The sequence below is a fragment of the Mauremys reevesii genome, linkage group 1, assembly GCF_016161935.1.
Source record: "Mauremys reevesii isolate NIE-2019 linkage group 1, ASM1616193v1, whole genome shotgun sequence".
In the NCBI taxonomy this organism is placed as follows: domain Eukaryota; kingdom Metazoa; phylum Chordata; order Testudines; family Geoemydidae; genus Mauremys; species Mauremys reevesii.
The window spans coordinates 263,923,401-263,942,648 of NC_052623.1; the positions used below are offsets into that span (position 1 = coordinate 263,923,401).

Consider the following 19,248-nt stretch of genomic DNA (forward strand, 5'->3'; position numbering starts at 1 on the left):
GATGACAAATGGGAATGATATTACAGCATCTGAGGTAGAAGCCAAACTCGAACAGCTTAATGGGACTAAATCGGGGGGCCCAGATAATCATCATCCAAGAATATTAAAGGAACTGGCACATGAAATTGCAAGCCCATTAGCAAGAATTTTTAATGAATCTGTAAACTCAGGGGTTGTACTGTACGACTGGAGAATTGCTACCATAGTTTCTATCTTTAAGAAAGGGGAAAAAAGGTGATCCGGGCAACTACAATCTTGTTAGCTTGACATCTGTAGTATGCAATGTCTTGGGAAAAAAATTTGAAAGAGAAAGTAGTTAGGGACATTGAGGTCAGTGGTAATTGGGACAAAATACAACCTGGTTTTACAAAAGGCAGATCGTGCCAAACCAACCTGACCTCCTTGTCAAAGAAGGTAACAGATTTTTTAGACAAAGGAAACGCAGTGGATCTAATTTACCTTGATTTCAGTAAGGCATTTGATATAGTTCCACATGGGAAATTATTAGCTAAATTGGAAAAGATGAGGATCAATATGAAAATTGAAAGGTGGATAAGGAACTGGTTAAAGGGGAGACTACAACGGGTTGTACTGAAAGGTGAACTGTCAGGCTGGAGGGAGGTTACTAGTGGAGTTCCTCAGGGATCGGTTTTGGGACCAATCTTATTTAATCTTTTTATTACTGACCTTGGCACAAAAAATGGGAATGTGCTAATAAAGTTTGCAGATGACACACAGCTGGGAGGTATTGCTAACACAGAGAAGGACCGGGATATCCTACAGGAAGATCTGGATGATCTTGTAAACTGGAGTAATAATAATAGGATGAAATTTAATAGTGAAAAATGCAAGGTTATGCATTTAGGAATTAATAACAAGAACTATTGTTATAAGCTAGGGACGCATCAGTTGGAAGTAACAGAGGAGGAGAAGGACCTCAGAGTATTGGTTTGATCACAGGATGACTATGAGCCGCCAATGTGATATGGCCGTGAAAAAAGCTAATGTGGTCTTGGGATGCATCAGGCGAGGTATTTCCAGTAGAGATAAAGAGGTGTTAGTACAAGGCACTGGTGACGCTTAAGGAAATGGAGGAATACTGTGTGCAGTTCTGGTCTCCCATATTTAAGAAGGATGAATTCAAACTGGAACAGTACCGAGAAGGGCTACTAGGATGATCAGAGGAATGGAAAACCTGTCTTATGAAAGGAGACTCGAGAGCTTGGCTTGTTTAGCCTAAACAAAAGAAGGCTAAGGGGAGATATGATTGCTCTCTCTAAATATATCAGAGGGATAAATACCAGGGAGGGAGAGGAATTATTTAAGCTCAGTACCAATGTGTACACAAGAACAAATGGATATAAACTGACCATCAGGAAGTTTAGACTTGAAATTAGATGAAGGTTTCTAACCATCAGAGGAGTGAAGTTCTGGAACAGCCTTCCAAGGGGAGTAGTGGGGGCAAAAGACATATCTGGCTTAAAGACTAAGCTTGATAAGTCTGTGGAGAGGATGGTATAATGGGGTAGCCTAATTTTGGCTAATATGCACAATGGCTTGTGCATGGGATGTTAGATAGGGTGGGATCTGAGTTATTACAGAGAATTCTTTCCTGGGTGTCTGGCTGGTGAGTATTGCCCACATGCTCAGGGTTTAGCTGATCGCCATATTTGGGGTCGGGAAGGAATTTTCCTCCAGGGCAGATTGGCAGAGGCCCTGGAGGTTTTTCGCCTTCCTCTGCAGCGTGGGGCATGGGTCATTTGCTGGAAGATTCTCTGCATCTTGAAGTCTTTAAACCATGATTTGAGGACTTCAATGACTCAGACATAGGTTTGATACAGGAGTGGGTGGGTGGGTGAGATTCTGTGGCCTGCGTTGTGCAGGTCACTAGATGATCATAATGGTCCCTTCTGACCTTAAAGTCTATGATTCTATGAATTAATATTCTGTGCTTCAGAAAATTTCTATTTTTTTAACTCCTTAAGTTTTCTTCTTTCCTTGGCCCTTAGGAGCAATATGAACAGGAAGATTTTTTGATTAAGCCCAGTGACAATCTGATCATTTGTGGAAGAGTTGATAAGGACCACTGCAGTCTAGAGGTTCACCGTGAGTAAACAATATTTGGTCATAAAAGCAGACCTAGAAAATACTTTGCTTATCCAGTCTGATCCCTGTGGCTTTGCAGGACTGCTCCCTCTATTGTTCTCCATTTATCCTGGCTTTTGAATAGATGTTGGCATCTGGCACAACTACATTTCTTGTGCTCTTACCTCTGTAAAATAACTGCTTAACAAACGCTAATGAACCCTGACCTATATAAATATACTGAGAACCTGTACAGTGAAACATCAGCCTGTCAGTAATACTCTATCATTCTTATTTTATAAATACACATAAGCAGCAAGTGTCTCTTATATACCAGATGTTTTAAAATAGTCGCACAAACACAAATGAACATGATGTAGCGTGTGCAAGGCATAAACGGAATCAGTCTGTACTTGATGTAGATAAGTACGTCATTCTGCGGTCTGTTGAATTTGTCACCTAAAATAAATGTTCTGTGGTGCCTAACATCATATAGAGAGGCTGTTGCTCTCGGCTAGAAACTGACAATATCACAAATGTAGCTTCCAGACATTATCTGTACACTGAGAATATTAATATTTGCTCCATCTGGCTGTGTGGGAATGCACTACGTAGAGTGGCTTATTTTTCTCTCCACTGACATAAATGTTTTTCAAATTCTCTCTTTCAGTTTATAATCATGAAGAGGACTCATTTTATGTACACCATGATATCCTCTTACCTGCATACCCTTTAAGTGTGGAGTGGCTTAATTTTGATCCTAATCCTGATGAATCTCCAGGTAATAAATGTCTTTAGGGTGCCAAAAGAGATCATAGCTGTCTAACAATAGCAATTTTTGAATATGAACTGCATAATTAACTTAAAATGCTGTGACTAAATAATGGTCTCCTGCAGCAATATTAACACAGAACCAAAGCCAAGGCATGGGAGGAAAAATTAAACATGTGAATGTAACGGGGTGCTCACCTCCGGAATGCCTCCTAGTGGTAGGGTGTGATACTGCAATCTTTGTCCCACTCATGGCACCCCCTGTAGGTTGCCGACCTTGAAAGACAGGTCTTTAGTGGCTCAGCCTTCCAGCCAAGTCACACAGTTGAAAAATGAACCCCTTCTGGGGTAGCAAATAGTTCACCAAACTATCTTCTCTCAACAGGGTCTTCAGCCCTGTTTCTGGGCCTTTTAAATGTGGCCCTCAGCTCAGGCTTTTGAAGGAGCCTTGTCCCCCTCTTGGCCTTAGGCCCCTTTGCCAATGGGGGAACCTTGGCCAGCCCGCTACTCCAGGTTCCAGCCCAGGCGTCCTATAAACAGCAGTCATATACTGCTTCCTTCACTTAGTTGCTGCTGCATTCCCTGGGGCTCTTCCTACCTGGTCCCTTTACCTTAGGGTTAAAGTTCTCAGGTATTTTCTCTCTCCCAGTCCAGTAAATGGAGCCCTTCAAGCTCTTTTCTCCAAAGAGGAGCACCCTTCCTCATCTCTCTGGTCCCAGCCGGGAACTGACCTGCTAAGATCCTGCATCTCCTTTTATCTGAGCCTGCTGGGCTCTTGATTGGCTGCTTTCTTTTGGTTTTTCTAGGGCGGCCTGGAGGACCCACCTTCACTGCTCCTTCCTGGAGCAGGGTGTAGTAGGACCTCAGTGCCTCCAGCAGGGGGCCACAAAGGGCCGGGTACAGCCCATCACAGTGAATAATTTATTTTTTTTAGAGCTGTAAATGCTTACGTATATATCTGCAGGGTTCTTTTAGTAATGTCATTATACCAAATGACTAAACTAAAACACCAATACTAATACCAATGGCAAACCAAATCTACTAGGCAGGCTAATGGAAAACTTTTCTTTAGACTTCTTGTTTGCAGATGTTTGGCCATGTCTTCTCTGAACAAAACCAACAGTCAATCAAATTTATTTTAAAATAGCACACTAAAAATTATATTTTATAATTTTGGGGGCTGTACATATTTTTCTTTGCATTTTTTATCATTAATTGTACTAAAGGGAGGATACGTACATAAAGTTGGCTCTGAGTGTAATTGTATGACAGGATTGCTTGTGATGGTAAGAGGCAGGGCTCAACAGCCCTGGGGCTGGCTCACTTCTGGTTTATGTTCTATGTTCTTAAAGCTCATGCTTCAGGGTTTCAGCCAGCCACTGCTCATGGCAGGGTCATGAAGGGATTTTTCGCCCCCAACGTGTTCTGGAAGGTTTGGGTTTTTTTAATCTTTTTTCCTCTGAAGCCTCGGATGACCATGGCTAGAGAAGAGAAATTGCATGGCCTGGGCTAGGGCTCTGAGGTGGCACTGAGCATTTTTTCTCTCTCTCTCTCTCTCAAAGGTGTTTGGCTGGCTAGTTCTTGCTGACAAGCTCAGGATCTAGTAGATCACCATATATGGGGTCGGGAAGGAATTTCCCCTCAAGTCAGATTGGCAGTAATGTTGGGGGATTTTCACCTTCCTTTGCAATGCCTGGATGCAGGTCACTTGTCAGGATTATCTGGTATATCTCACTTAATCATTTCCCTGCCACTGCAAGGGCATTGTGCACTGGTGCACCTTGGTCCATCCTATTCTGTGCCTGTGGCACATAATAGTCTTATCTCCCTGGACAGTAAAACTTTGGCCTCGTTTTGGGTGTTGGGTTTGGTGTGTGGGTGCTGGGTGGGGTGGTGGCAGCGGCGTGTGCTATAGAGGAGGTCATACAAGATAATCTAATGGTCCCTTCTGGCCTTAAATTCTAGAACTCTGACATACCTTTTTGCAGGCAATTTCTGCTGGTGTATCTTTAAATGGACACTAACCATGTACAGCTGGTAAAAATATGCCATTGAAAGACTCTGGACACATAGGCATTAATTTAAAATAAGTAATGAAATGGTTGTATCATCCTGCACTCTTTGCGTATGTTAATCTAAATAAACACTATAGCTGGCATTTGCTTTTCTTTCTGCAGGAAATTATGCTGCAGTGGGTAACATGACCCCTGTTATTGAGGTCTGGGACCTTGATATAGTGGATTCTCTAGAGCCAGTCTTTTCTCTTGGAAGTAAAAAAGAAAAGAAAAAGAAGAAGAAAAAGGGAAAGAAGGTAAATAATGCATGTCTGCTGATCTGTTTAGATTGCAAAAGCTGCAGGCAGGGACCATGTCTTTGTCTTTGGTTTGTAAAGTTATGAGCCCAGTAGTGCACACAGATACTTGCATCTTTTTTTTTAATTAAAGTATAAGGTCTGGTTTAGTTACCTCTGCCAGAGACACTGCATCTGAAAGATACTATTTCGGCAGTTCACAGAAACTATAAACATGGCTTTATCCAAGTAGCTGCTAATCTTTACATCATCCAGCTCAAGAGCCCACTCTTCTGAGTAATTGAGAAAAGGATTTACTTTTTTACCCCCTCAGACCTTTAGGTCGTAGAAGGGCCCAATGGAGAAGGGTAATGATTCTACGTAACTTGTTGAAGAACGGTTTGGACATATACGACTAATGTTTGCAGTAGCATTTCATTAATTTAAAAATCTAGAGGATCTCTCTCACTTACAGGTTAGTGGGTTAGGGAGGGAAAAATAGGAGGAGGAAGGATCCTGGAGGACTCCCATTTACTCAGAACAATGTTCTTGGTAGCTTAACCCTTTCATTTCTTAATTTAAAAAAGAAAAAGGGTAGTCATTAGGAGGCAGTGAGTCAATGTTGTTTGAGGAGAAGGGGGCCAGAGTGGGAACCAGAACAATAGGAGTAAGCAGGGAGAATGTAGGGACCCAAAGATGCTCCAGGACAACTGGTGAATATTTGAATTTGTGCCAGCTGGCGAAAGGGAGTATTGCTGCATGCTGACCAGATAAGGGGAGAAGAGGCAAGCTGAGCGGAGGTGCTGCAGAGGTAGCTCTGTACAGAGAGGATTTCAGTAGGTGGGAATATGTTGAATTATCATGCTGTTCCTAACGGGCGGCTCTAGCAATTTTGCCGCCCCAAGCACAGCGGCACGCCGCGGGGGGCGCTCTGTCGGTCGCCGGTCCCGCGGCTCCGGTGGACCTCCCGCAGGCGCACCTGCAGAGGGTCTGCCGGAGCCGCGGGACCAGCGGACCCTCCGCAGGCGCGCCTGCGGGAGGTCCACCGGAGCCGCCTGCCACACTCCCGGCGACCGACAGAGTGCCCCCCATGGCGTGCCGCCCCAAGCATGCGCTTGTCGTGCTGGGGCCTGGAGCCGCCCCTGGTTCCTAATCTGTGCATATACCAGTACGTTAATGAACAATAAATACATGATTTTTCCTGGAAGGTGTAACTTTTTTAAACCTCTTTAAAATGTATCTGTATACAGAATTCATCTACAGAAGGGAATCAGAATGGGCATACTGATGCAGTTCTTGACCTTTCATGGAATAAGCAAAACAGGTAAATGATTGAATGATTACATCCAGATAATTATAAATTAGTGTACATGGTTTTGTATGAAGTATGTATACATACCTATAACTTTATTGCTTAAAGATCAACTTAATGTAGTGCAGAAGTTAATCCAGTTGAAAAGTACTTGAATTCTACACAAGTGAAAATTGAGACCGTCTCACAGTTTTTTTTTAAAAAAAAGTGGTTTTTGTTGTTTGTTTTTTTTTTTTTTTTTTTGTGACTTGTATTTTTTAAATTTGAATGTCAAACAAAGGTGGCTTTTAGCCATCTCGGTGCGCCTGCTGTCCTGGCATGATTTGGTCCATGGGGCAAATCAGAATTGTCCAAAAGTGGCTCTGAATTGTGCCAAATTCCAATGGACAGGGTGGCTGATGTGCAGGGAAGCCTAGGCCATGCCCTCTTTTTTCCCTGGCTCTTCCCCCTGTGCTGAAGTCAGAAAGCAGGGAGAGGTGTTGAAGGAGCTTCTATAGCACAGATATAGAATTGTCTCTGTCTCCCTGTGATAGGCAGGTGGAGTCCTCTGTTGCTTGGCTACACCAGCTTTAGGGTTTGCTTCCCACTGCCAGAGCAACATGCAGTTACCCTGTCAAAAGGGGAGCAGTCAGACCTTCATGCTAAAGTTAAGAACAGCTTCTTCATTAGTTCTTTGAGTAGTGTCCCTCTTGGGGCTCCACTTCAGGTGCACATGCACCTCTTGAGCCCTTGATTGAAGATTTTCAGTTAACTGTGTCAATTCGGCCTCTTTGTGCCCAATACTGAGGCTATGTTAAGGGTGCATGGTTAAACAACCCTCCATTCCTTCTCAACTGCCTTGGCCTGAGAGGAAGTCTTAGCATGTCCACATCAAGCGTGCCTCTGCTTTTGCACTATTTCTCTAATGATTGAGAGAGTTTTTATAGTGAGTTATTTAGATAAGTAGTGAGAGGATTTTTACACTCTTCTTTTTCTTCTCAAGAGACTTCCCCCCCCCCCCCCCCAACCCTAGTAGGCATGCCTGGCTTGCTAGGTTTCAAATGCTGAGAGGCTATACGTCGCTATGAGCGACAGCCACTATAAATGTGTTCATTGCTTGGGAGAGTCCCACATCTTCTAGAAGTGCAATGTCTGCTTGGCCCTCAAGTCCAGGACAAGGGAAAACAGAGAGATAAAACTCATACTGTTAATGATGGAACACTGTCTTTGGCCAGCTTCTGAGTCAGGTCTCTGGACCAATCCAGTGCCCCTTCTACCTCGGCACAAGCTTCCTCTAAGAAAGGGAAGACTTTGAAGGATTCAGGGAAGATTTCCATAAAGATGTACTTATCGAAGTCTACCATGTCTGACAAGGACCAGAAAAGACTGGATCTCTTTGAATGAAAAGCCTATTCGTTGGCAACCCTGCAATTCAGGATTGCAAATTATCAGGTTGTCATGGCCAAATATAATTTTACAAACTATAACAGATTCATGGCTTTTATTGAACATCCGCCACAAGAATATAGGGAGCAATTTCAGTCCATCATCTCAGAGGGCCAGTTGGTGGCCAGAACTGTTCTTCAAGTATCCTTTGATGCTGTGGACACTGCTGCCAGGTCCATCTCCACAGTGGTGGTTATGCACAAGGCATCATGGTTCCATCTCTCTGGGTTTCTGAGAGACTCCAGAACACTGTGGAGGGCTTCCCCTTTGATGCTTGTAAACTGTTCTCTGAAACCACGCATGAGTATTTGCACTCTCTAAAGGACTCTAGGGCTACTTTATGATCACTGGACACATATATACATGTATAAGATAAGGTTTAGTAGGTCACAGACTGCCCAGAGGTTGTCCACGCTTAGTTTTTTGGGTTCCAGAGATCCACTAAACCCCCCGGAAAGACACAGATTTCAGAGAGAGAGGGCTGCCCAGCCACTCTCCATGACCACCCAGACAGTTTCAAATCAATAGTTTTGTTGGGTTGGTCAAGAGTTCAGATCCTCCAACTAAATTTATTGCTGTGCCTGTTAGGCCACCTCCCTGTCTGGAGACCACCTTGCCCAATTCCAACATGCTTGGAGGCAGGTCACTACAGACATTTGAATTGTAGAGGTCATAACATTGGGCTATACCATCCATTTTACGTCACTCCCTCCCTTCCACGCCCCTTCCCTGTCCCTCTTCAGTGATCCCGCTCATGAGCTTTTATTGAGACAAGAAGTGAACTTTCTCCTTCGAATGGCAGAGTAGAGCTAGTTCCTCCTCCTCACAAGACAAGGTATTTTACTCAAAGTATTTCCTTGTGCCAAAGGAGAATGGATGGTGGAGACCAATCTTAGATCTAAAACTTCTAAAGAAGTTCAGGATGGTGGCTCGGGCAGCTGTAATTCCTTCATTAGAGAAAGGGGTTTGGTTTCTGGCCCTCAAACTACAAGATGCTTATTTCCATATAACAATACACTCATCGCACAAGAAATATCTGTGCTTCATTATAGGACAGGATCATTTCCAATACCAAGTGTTTCACTTCAGTCTTTCCTTGTCCCCCAGAGTGTTCTCCAAAGTCCTGGCAGTAGTCACTGCTTACCTCCGACAAGAAGCAATCCTAGTCTTCCTGAACCTTAATGACTAGCTACTCAAGGGCCGTTCTTATGAAGCAGTGTTATCTTCCTCCCAGACAGCCCTTGCTCTGTTCCAGGAGTTGGGTCTGCAGCTGAAATGTGTAAAAATCCACATTAACCCCAGTACAGAAGACAGTTTATAGGGGCCTATTTGGACTTGTTGGCAACCAGAGCCTATCTTCCTTTAGACATGTCAGGTTTGGTATGGGCAATTCGGGGGAGCCCTTGAACCACAATAAGGAACTGTCTTCAGCTCCTGGGACACATGGCAGTTTGCATCTTTGTGACCAATCACACAAGGTTACATTTCTGCTGCTTTCAGGGTTTGCTCGGAACAACCTGCTCTCCAGTCAGATACACTTTGGACAGACAAGCTACAAGTGAGGAACTCCTTAGACTGGTGGAAGGATCAACTCAGCATCTGTGCAGGTGTTCCTTTCTGTCACCCAGCCCCAGCAATGACTTTAACAGCATCCTTGTAGGTTGGGGAGCACAGCTTAGTACCATCACAACTTAGGACAGATGGACAACTCAAGAAACCAGTCTCCACATCAATATGTTGGAGCTCAGGGCTGTCAGGAACAGTTGCCTTCATTTCTTACCCCTTATCGGGGCAAATCAATCTAGGGTCACGAAGGACAATGTAACCTGCATGTTTTTTATCAACAGGTAGGGAGGAGTGAGATTCTCCTCTCCGTACACTGAAGCTATGAAACTATGGGATTTGTGCATAGCTCATCAGATGCAAATTTCAGCAGTCTACCTCACAGGTATTCAGAACACCACACCCGATATCTTCAGCAGACACTTCTCACAGGATTACAAATGGGAGCTAAACACCAAAGTTCTGCATAGTATATTCCAAAGATGGGGGCTGCAAGAGTTCCAGGAACAGAAAGTGTCCTCGTTTCTGCTCAAGAGGGTTTGGGCAACCACTCCTTGGGAGACACCGTTCTTCTATCTTGTGTTTCCTCCAGCACTACTGATACTAAGAGTGATGAAAAAGATAGGACAGAGCCAGATTTATCCTTATAGTGGCAACCTGACTGAGACAAGCTTTGTACCGTTACCTGCTTCACCTGTGTGTCCAACCGTCGTTGAAGCTCCTGACTGTTCTGCATTTCCTATCACAGGATGTGGGTTGTGTGCTTCATCCCACTCTACTGGTTCTCCACCTGATGGTGTGGCTTCTGGATTGTTTACGGCATTAGAATCCTCCTGCTCTATAGAAGTACAGCAGCTCTTACTGAAAGAGATCAACCCACATTACTTACCTGCAGAAATGGAAGAGATTCGTCTATTGGCATTGCTGCCTCCAGCCTGATTTGGTGCCACTTTGTCATCCTGGTTTACATGTTGGATCTAAAGAAATTGGGATTACCAATTAGTTCGATCTAAGTTCCATTTGACTGCAATATCAACCTTTCATCCTCCGGAAAAGGATTCTCCATATTTGCTCATCCAGTATTGTCTAGGTTTAGTAAGGGTTTAGAGACTCTCTAGCCGCAGATTAGAAACCCTATCCCAACTTGGGACCTCAACCTGATACTCAGTTACCTCCATGAGACCTCCATTCGAACCAATGGCAACCTGTTGTCTGTTGCATTTATCTATAAAGATGGATTTTTTAGTAGCTATCCTGTCAGCCCATAGTGTCATGGATATTGGAGCCCTAATGGCAGATCACCCCCCTATCCCCACCCCTTACAGTCTTCTTTAAGGACAAGGTCTCTTTACATCCATACCCTAAATTCTTACCTAAGATTCTATCAGAGCTCTGCCTTAATCAGTCCATTCATCTACCAGTATTTTTGCTGAAGCCATGTGGTTCGCTACAGGAATCCTGTTTACCCATTCTGGATGTTAGAAGGGCATTAGCCTTCTACTTAGATAGGACCCAGCAATATAGCAAGTCACCTAAGCTCTTCATTTCTTTCACAAATAGATCCACAGGGTTCTCGATTTCTACTCACTGTTGAGGTGGCTATCTGGATGTATTATCACTTGTTATGATGCTGCAACTGTTCATCCTCAACCCCCCCCTTCTCCCCCCCACCCCCTTTTTTTGGGTGGGGAGGGTGATAGTATATTCAACCAGATCACAGGCAATAAATATCGATGGCATTACCAAAGAATGTACCAGTATCTGAAGTATGTAGGGCTGCTACATGGACTTCAATGCATATGTTTTCAAAACATTACGCCCTGGTCCAAACTGTCAGATTCAATGCTATATAGCCTTGGTATCCAGCATGAGGAGAACATAGGGCATGTGCACAGGCCGAACGGGCACTGCTAGCTGAAAATCTCTAATCAAGGGCGCAAGAGGCACATGCGCACGTGAAGTGGAGCACCCAGAGGCACCCACAACTCAAAGAACCACAGTTACTGCGCAAGGTGATTAACCCCTTCTTTCTGTCACCTGGGTTGGTTTTCAATAACACAATTAGTACAGGATCCTCAGCCAGGCTCATGTAAATGGCTTTTCCAATTAGATACAGTATGATCTTTTCCTACTGCTGCTAACTCTCTCTGAGGATACACTTGTCAGTTCTGCATACTCATTTTCAGCAGCTGTCAGCAATCTCCTCTGAAAACTCCTGGTTTTATCCAGATATTACAGATGAAAACATTCTCCTGAACGTACAAGAAATTATTAGATGTTAATTGGCCATGTGTTGTCTACTGCAAAAAGAATGAGTCAGATGACTAAGGTGAATGTAAGAAATGATTTAGTAATGGCTCAGTCAATGGTACTCAGTTGGTCTGCAATCGTTCAGCCTTTATCATGGCTAACACCAGCAGCGTGTAACTAGAAAGTCACTTTCATGATGACTATAAAAGCAGCTGATTTTTGTAGGAGTAATTTGAGTGACCTTGTACAATATTAAACCCCTGTACGAAGCTGAATAAGTGATTGGCATTCCTGGTTCTGTAGTGTACCGTGTAATATAACCTTGTTGACACCAGTGGCTGTTGCAGGAAAAACTAATCCTGAAATGCAAAGGTTGGGTGCAAGTCAAAAACTCAAAGAGCAATCTTAGTGCAGCATTTTTAATTGCATTTTAAAAAGTAAGACAAGCTATGACAGCTGCCTACAAATTGCTTTCTGGCTGAAGGGCCTCACGGGCATTATTTGTCAAATGTCCTTGTAATCTGCACTGTGCCTTTTGTAAATTTCCCCTCTGTGGCGTGGCTTTGGGGGAACAGTGTTTTGGAGGAATGTCAGATGTCTTTCACTCAAGAACTTCATTCTACTATGGAAAATGCAGGGGAAGGCTTCAAACAGTGTGTTTAGATTTTATAATTTAACACCTTTAGACAAATAAGGGTGATTTTTGTTGTGCATTTAATTAGTTTCTGACATTGCTTCTTGGGCTTTGTCTGATTCAAGTTCTTATCTCTATATTTACAGCCCTTACCACCATTAATGTTTAAATATGAAATGAGGGCCCAAATGCAAGTAGCTCCTTCGACTTCAGTAGGGTGACTTGTCAGAATAAGATACTCCGTGAGGAGAGCTGCAGGTTCGGGCCGTTAGTTAGTTAGTTAGTGGAGAGTCCCAAGAGGAAAATACTTGCCAAAAATGGGTTTGTTTGTCTCTTAGCTATGTCAATACAATATTCAAATCGATACTGTGTAGCTCATATTCAAAAACTCCATTATCTTTAAATGTACAGAAAGGAATAAGTCCTCAAATTTCTTAGTTATATCACTGGTACCATATAATTGATGGGAGAATATTTTTAGGTGGGGGCGGGGGAGGGGACGGGACAGAACTGTATGAGCAGTCACTAAAAGTATATCCCTTCAGTACAAACCTGGATTTTCTCTTCAGAAATATGTAACATATTGCTATTAAATACTGAATGTTATATTCTTCTGGCAGATTATCTTTTATGCTTGAAGATTGTAGGCTGTAGATCTGGGCTTACTTGAAATCAGAATCAGGCTGTGTATTTATGATTTAGGGCCACTGTTTGTTCACATGTATGTAAATGTCTAAAGCTTTTGCTTTTGTATGTTGTTAGAAATGTGTTAGCAAGTGCTTCAGCTGACAACACTGTAATTCTGTGGGATATGTCCATGGGTAAACCGGCAGCGAACCTTACTTTACATATGGACAAGGTATGTGGATATTGTTATATTTCTTCTGTTTAAAAAAAAAAATAATAATAACCAAACTGCAGCTTATTACATTGAAAGCTTAGTGGCAAACACTAATGTTGCAAAACTGCTTTGGTTATAACCACCATGTCAAACGTTCATAATTTTCTGAGTGAATCACTTTTGTGGATTACACTATTTGGTCTCTGTCAAAATCAGATTTATTTTATCCTTTGGAAAGTTGGAGGGAATATTTGACTCAGATTTTTAGGGCATCTTAAAATGCTTTTCATCTAAATGTAACCCCATGGCTGTTTTAAGACAAGGAGAAGCCTAAAAGTGCTGTCATAAGTGACAGAAGACTAGACCCGCAAGAATGGGCTAGATTGTCAGTAGTTCCTTTATAGGACAATGAGTAATGGTAACAATGTTTCTAACACAGGTACGTTTTAATTAGGGATGTCGATTAATCGCTGTTAACTCATGCGATTAACTACAAAAAAAAATTAATCTCGATGAATCGCACTGTTAAACAATAGAATATCAATTGAAATTTATTAAATATTTTGCATGTTTTTCTACATTTTTAATATATTTGTACAACACAGAATACAAAGTGTACTGTGCTCACTTTATATTTTTTAATACAAATATTTGCACTGTAAAAATGATAAACAAAATATAGTATTTTTCAATTCACCTCATACAAGTACAGTAGTGCAAGTTCGTTATTGAGAGTGTAATGTAGATTTTTTTTTGGTTAGATAACTGCACTCAAAAACAAAATAATGTAAAACTTTAGAGCTTACAAGTCCACTCAGTCCTACTTCTTGTTCAACCAATCGCTAAGACAAACAAATGTTTACATTTACAAGAGCTAATGCTGCCTGCTTCTTGTTTAGAGTCACCTGAAAGTGAGAACAGGTGTTCGCATGGCACTGTTGTAGCCGGTGTCGCAAGGTATTTACGTGCCAGATATGCTAAACATTTGTATGCCCCTTCATGCTTTGGCCACCATTCCAGAGGACATGCTTCTATGCTGATGATGCTCATTTAAAAAAAAAAAATGCTTTAATTAAATTTGTGACCAGAACTCCTTGAGGGAGAATTGTATGTCTCCTGTTCTATTTTGCCTGCATTCTGCCATATATTTCATATTGTAACAGTCTCGGATGATGATCCAGCACATGTTGTTCATTTTAAGAACACTTTCATAGCAGATTTGACAAAATGCAAAGAAGGTACCAATGTGAGATTTCTAAAGATAGCTACAGCACTCGACACAAGGTTTAAGAATCTACAGTGCCTTCCAAAATCCTGAGAGGAATGAAGTGTGCAGCATGCTTTCAGAAGTCTTAAAAGACCAACATTCAGATGCGAAAACTACAGAACTCAAACCACCAAAAAAGAAAATCAACCTTTTGCTTGTGGCGTCTGACTCAGATGATGAAAATGAACATGTGTTGGTCCACTCTGCTTCGGATTGTTATTGAGCAGAATCTGTCATCAGCATGGACACACGTCCTCTGGAATGGTGGTTGAAGCATTAAGGGAGATAGGAGTCTTTAGCGCCTCTGGCACGTAAATATCTTGCAACACCGGCTACAACTGTGCCATGTGAACGCCTGTTCTCACTTTCAGGTGACATTGTAAACAAGAAGCGGCAGCATTATCTCCTGAAAATTTTAACCAAACTTGTTTGTCTGAGCAATTGGCTGAAGTGTGACTTAATGGACATGTAGGCTCTAAAGATTTAAATTGTTTTGAATGCAGTTTTTTTTGGGTACAAATTTCTGTTTGTAAGTTCAGCTTTCATGATAAAGAGATTGCACTGCAGCAGTGGTTTTCAAACTATGGGTCGTGGAATGTCAGGCACTGGGTCGCAACAGCTCTGGTCAGCACCGCCGATTGGGCCGTTAAAAGTCCCGTCGGCAATGCTGCCCGGCTAAGGCAGGCTAGTCCCTACCTGTTCTGACACCGCACTGCACCCCGGAAGCAGCCAGCAGCAGGTTCGGTTCCTAGGCTGGGGAGCCACAGAGCTCCACCCACTGCCTGCACCCCAAGCACCAGCTCCCAGCCAATGGGAGCTGGGAGTGGGGCAGTGCTGGCCACTTGCGGGGTGCAGCGCAGTCCACAGTGCCAGGACAGGCAGGAAGCCTGCCTTAGCACCCCCCCTGTGCTGCTGACTGGGAGCTGCCCGAGGTAAGCCCATGCCCCAATCCCCTGCCCTAGACCTGAGCCCCCTCCCAAATCCAGAGCCCATTCCTGCACCCCAAACCCTTCATCCCCCAGCCCAGAGCCGTGACCCCCTCCCTGCAGCCCAACCCTCTGCCCCAGCCCTGAGCCCCTCCCACACCCCAAGCCCCTCATCCCCAGCTCCGTTGGGTCACGGGCATCAACAATTTTCTTCAGCTGGGTCGCCAGAAAAAAAGTTTGAAAACCACTGCACTACTTGTATGAAAAATACAATTTCTTTTGTTTTTTACAGTGCAAATATTTGTAATAAAAATAAATATAAAGTGAGCACTGTACACTTTGTATTCTGTGTTGTAATTGAAATCAATATATTTGAAAATGTAGAAGACATCCCAAAATATTTAAATAAGTGGTATTCTATTATTGTTTAACAGCGTGATGAATCTTTTTAATCGCTTGGCAACCCTAGTTTTAATATATGGCACCTAGATATTATGATGACAGGTGCTTTAGAAATACTTAGCTCATTTTGTAATTAAAATGTGAAAAATTTTAATATAATCCCAATCATCTAGTCAACGTAGATCACTGCTCTTGGCAAACTTCTCATGTACTTTTTTTCGCTACTGCATGCATAGTTATACAGTTGTTTTTGTCCAACTGGAAGCAGATATTTTTTTACCTATCCCGGCTTATTTTTTGAAGATTTTTGGCAAATCCTGTATTTCTAGTTTCACCTCTGGTGAGGTCCTCTTGGAAGTCTAAAATATACATCTTCTGTATTGCTAGATGCATACTCTGCTTTATGAAAAGGTCTTGAGTACCAACAAGTATAACAGAGTTGTATGGAATAGTGCTGCACCTTATCCTGCATGACACTGACTGAAACAGATGTCCTGTATGTATTTTAAATTCCAATGTGTGTTTCTAAAACTTTCAATGTCCTTATTAGGTCCAGACACTACAGTTTCATCCATTTGAAACACAGACCCTTGTTTCTGGATCTTATGATAAGTAAGTGGGGAAATATTTGCTTTTCGCACTGTTGTAGGTGTGTCTGATAGCACCACATTTTATTCAGGTTGCTGGATACTTCCTATTATAAAACTTCATGTTCTGTAGCTTATAACTTAGCCAAATTTTAACTGTTTGGGATGTGCCAGTTGTCTGCCTCCTGCTAATTTTTAATTAATTCAGCCAGAATGATTTGGCTGCTTCCAAAAAAATTTTCCCCTGTAAAATAAATAAGTAAAAATCCTGGCTACATTTTCTTTGTAAAGCTCTAGCGATCCCATGCTTTGGATCAGGTACTTGAAGTTTGGCAGTAAGGGGTGGCCTTTGTCCCAGGAAGGTGGGGGAGGGATAGCTCAGTGGTTTGAGCATTGGCCTGCTAAACCCAGGGTTGTGAGCTCAATCCTTGAGGGGGCCATTTGGGGATTGGTCCTGCTTTGAGCAGGGGGTTGGACTAGATGACCTCCTGAAGTCCCTTCCAACCCTAATAATCTACGATTTCTTCATGTCCATGAAAAACAACCTAAATTTGGACAATTTATAAGCCTTTGAACAATTGCAGTTCACATATGCTCAGTAGAGACTTCTGTGCTCTTACTGTTCCTCTCTCCACTGGGCGTAGGTAGCACAGATGAGGAAGTAGGCTGATTTGAATGAAGAAGGGACACAAACAAGACCTATGGGAGGTGTAGATTAGGTTCATGAGACCTATGGGAGGCTGAGGGGAGAGAACTGAGTCAGGGGACTATCTGGACAAGCAAACTTGGAGCTAGTGGGTTGGAGGGAAGAAGGTGTGGTGAGGGGAGAACAGATCTGATGGGGACCTGGGGTGCGGAAGGAGAACTGGGACTGGCTGGACAAAGGGACTGGGACAGGTAGCCAGGAGAGGGATATAGGGGCCTGTGCGGATGAGGAACGTGGGTTGGGGGAGGTGACAGGAGGCATGAGAGTGACAGATTGACTAAGGAGCCAGGAGGAGTGGAATTGGGAATGGGTGCAGACAGTGGCTGGGATGGGGTTATGGAATAGTGAGGATAGGACTTCCTGGCCAAGGTGATTGGGACTAGGATGAGAAGCCTGAGGAATAGAGATAGTAACTGGGACAGAGACAGAATTGGAATAGGGACAAGTTAGAGAGGATGGGGCAAAAGGGGTCATGTTTGTGGGGAATGGGCAGAAGTCTGTGCCCCAGAGCAGACTTTTTTTCCCAGAGCTTGGAATGGAACCCAAGATTCCTGAGTGTCAACATTCCTCATCTGTCAGCAAATACACTGGCAAAGTGTCCCATCCCCCTCTAGTGTTGGTCCACGTAGAGGATGATAACCTACTATTAGCAGTTACTGTTAGCTCAAGTGAAAGATGTCTCTGCAGTGGAGCTAAGGGTTCCAACCCTGACGATGGATGAGCCATGTCTGTCAGTGCGGTACCACAAGATGGAAATTGGGTGTGTTTAGTTTGCTTTTTTTTTTTTTAAACGTAGGAAATTACACAGAACTGCATAAAAAGGCCTTTATTAAAGTTGAAAAGTAAAACACTCAGAAGTTCAGAAATGCTAGAATGAAGGTTGCCTGTGCAGCCTGAGTTTGGCTCCCCTGTGTGTTTTGCATTATGGTACAGTCTTCAATTATATGATCACATACTATTTTTTCCACAGGATGCCTGCCGGACTTGGTACATGGGATGGACCTGATCTGGGAATTAATTGGGGTTTTGTAGTGAAAGAGACTTTGGTCTGTAGGATGCCTGTTTCATTTCTTGCAGAAATTGAGAGGTGTGTAGTAAATGAAGCAGGGAACTGCATGAAGAGAAAAGATGGTCTCAGGTCGAATAGTGCCCTGGAGAATGGGATTCTATCCCTGTGTGATAGGGATTCTATCCCTGTGTGAGTTCCTGTGTGATCTTGGGCAAGTAACTTAAGCCCAATTTTTCACAGATTGCCACTAACTATATTCCTCATTTCCTGGATGCCAGACTAGAGACCCTGGGGTCTGATTTGCAGAAGTGCTGAGCACTCATAGCTGCAATTATAGTCAGTCGAAGCTGTGCTTTGAACATATTAAGTGCTATATCATGTTAACTACTCTAAAAAATCAGGTTCTATATGTCTCAAATAGAGCACCCAGAGTTAGATACTTTCGATATTCATTTCTCTGTTCCTCACAGAGATGATGTGAAGATAAATTAATGTTTGTGAGGTACTCAAATACTATAGTGATGAGCACTATAGAAAAGCCAGTGAGGAGATTCATTCTTTGGAGCAGGGGTTGAATAGTGTGCTGCACAGTAAGACGACAAAATATTGAGTAGCTGCTCGTCCATTTTGTGCACTGCATAAGGCACAGGGGTCCTGTGGAAAAAATCGGATGTGATCATGTCATTAAAGACTCTCTCCTGATGTGTGCTCACAGGAGGGCTGAATTAAGGTTGCACAGGCATTCTGCCATTTCCTAACATTTCCTAATTTCCTAACTCTTGAGTGCTTGACTTTGTGACCTTACTAATGTTCTTTTAATGTATTTTTTTGTGTGTGTAATATATAAAGGGACAGAAAGTGTTCATAGGGGAATACAGAGGTTCCCGCTTTGGTGTATAGTCACTTCACTGTTTCTTAGCTATACTTCCTGGGTGTATGTTCTCTGCTAAAATACCAGTCATCCTGTTTCAGTTATTAATGTATTTAGGTATTCTCTTAGCAGGCCTTTATTTCCAAAGCTTGCATTTGACTACTTCAGAAGGATATACTACCTGTCCTCATATTTGTCTGAGAGGGGAGTAATTTTATCTGATTTATGGTACCCACTGTAATTTCATTCGTTCACTGTAACTGCTATTTCCTGTCAAATTTCTGTTCTAGTTTTTAATGCTTTCTCTTT

At 42.8% G+C, this 19,248-nt stretch overlaps 1 protein-coding gene and 1 long non-coding RNA gene across 3 annotated transcripts in view; one reads left to right on the forward strand and one right to left on the reverse strand.

The window, feature by feature from the left end:
• The window catches only part of PWP1 (PWP1 homolog, endonuclein), a 41,207-nt gene that overhangs the window by 13,473 nt on the left and 8,486 nt on the right, over positions 1–19,248 (forward strand). For both annotated transcript variants that reach the window (XM_039519346.1, XM_039519347.1), the window contains 6 exons: positions 2,010–2,106; positions 2,756–2,866; positions 5,034–5,167; positions 6,397–6,470; positions 13,093–13,189; positions 16,317–16,378. In XM_039519346.1, coding sequence (XP_039375280.1) covers positions 2,010–2,106; positions 2,756–2,866; positions 5,034–5,167; positions 6,397–6,470; positions 13,093–13,189; positions 16,317–16,378 — 575 coding nt within the window. The remainder of the gene's footprint in view (positions 1–2,009; positions 2,107–2,755; positions 2,867–5,033; positions 5,168–6,396; positions 6,471–13,092; positions 13,190–16,316; positions 16,379–19,248) is intronic.
• On the reverse strand, positions 9,699–10,397 carry LOC120395180. The gene is made up of 2 exons (XR_005592505.1): positions 10,336–10,397; positions 9,699–10,049 (listed from the first exon to the last, which is right to left on the reverse strand). It is a non-coding gene; the product is annotated as an uncharacterized LOC120395180 (long non-coding RNA).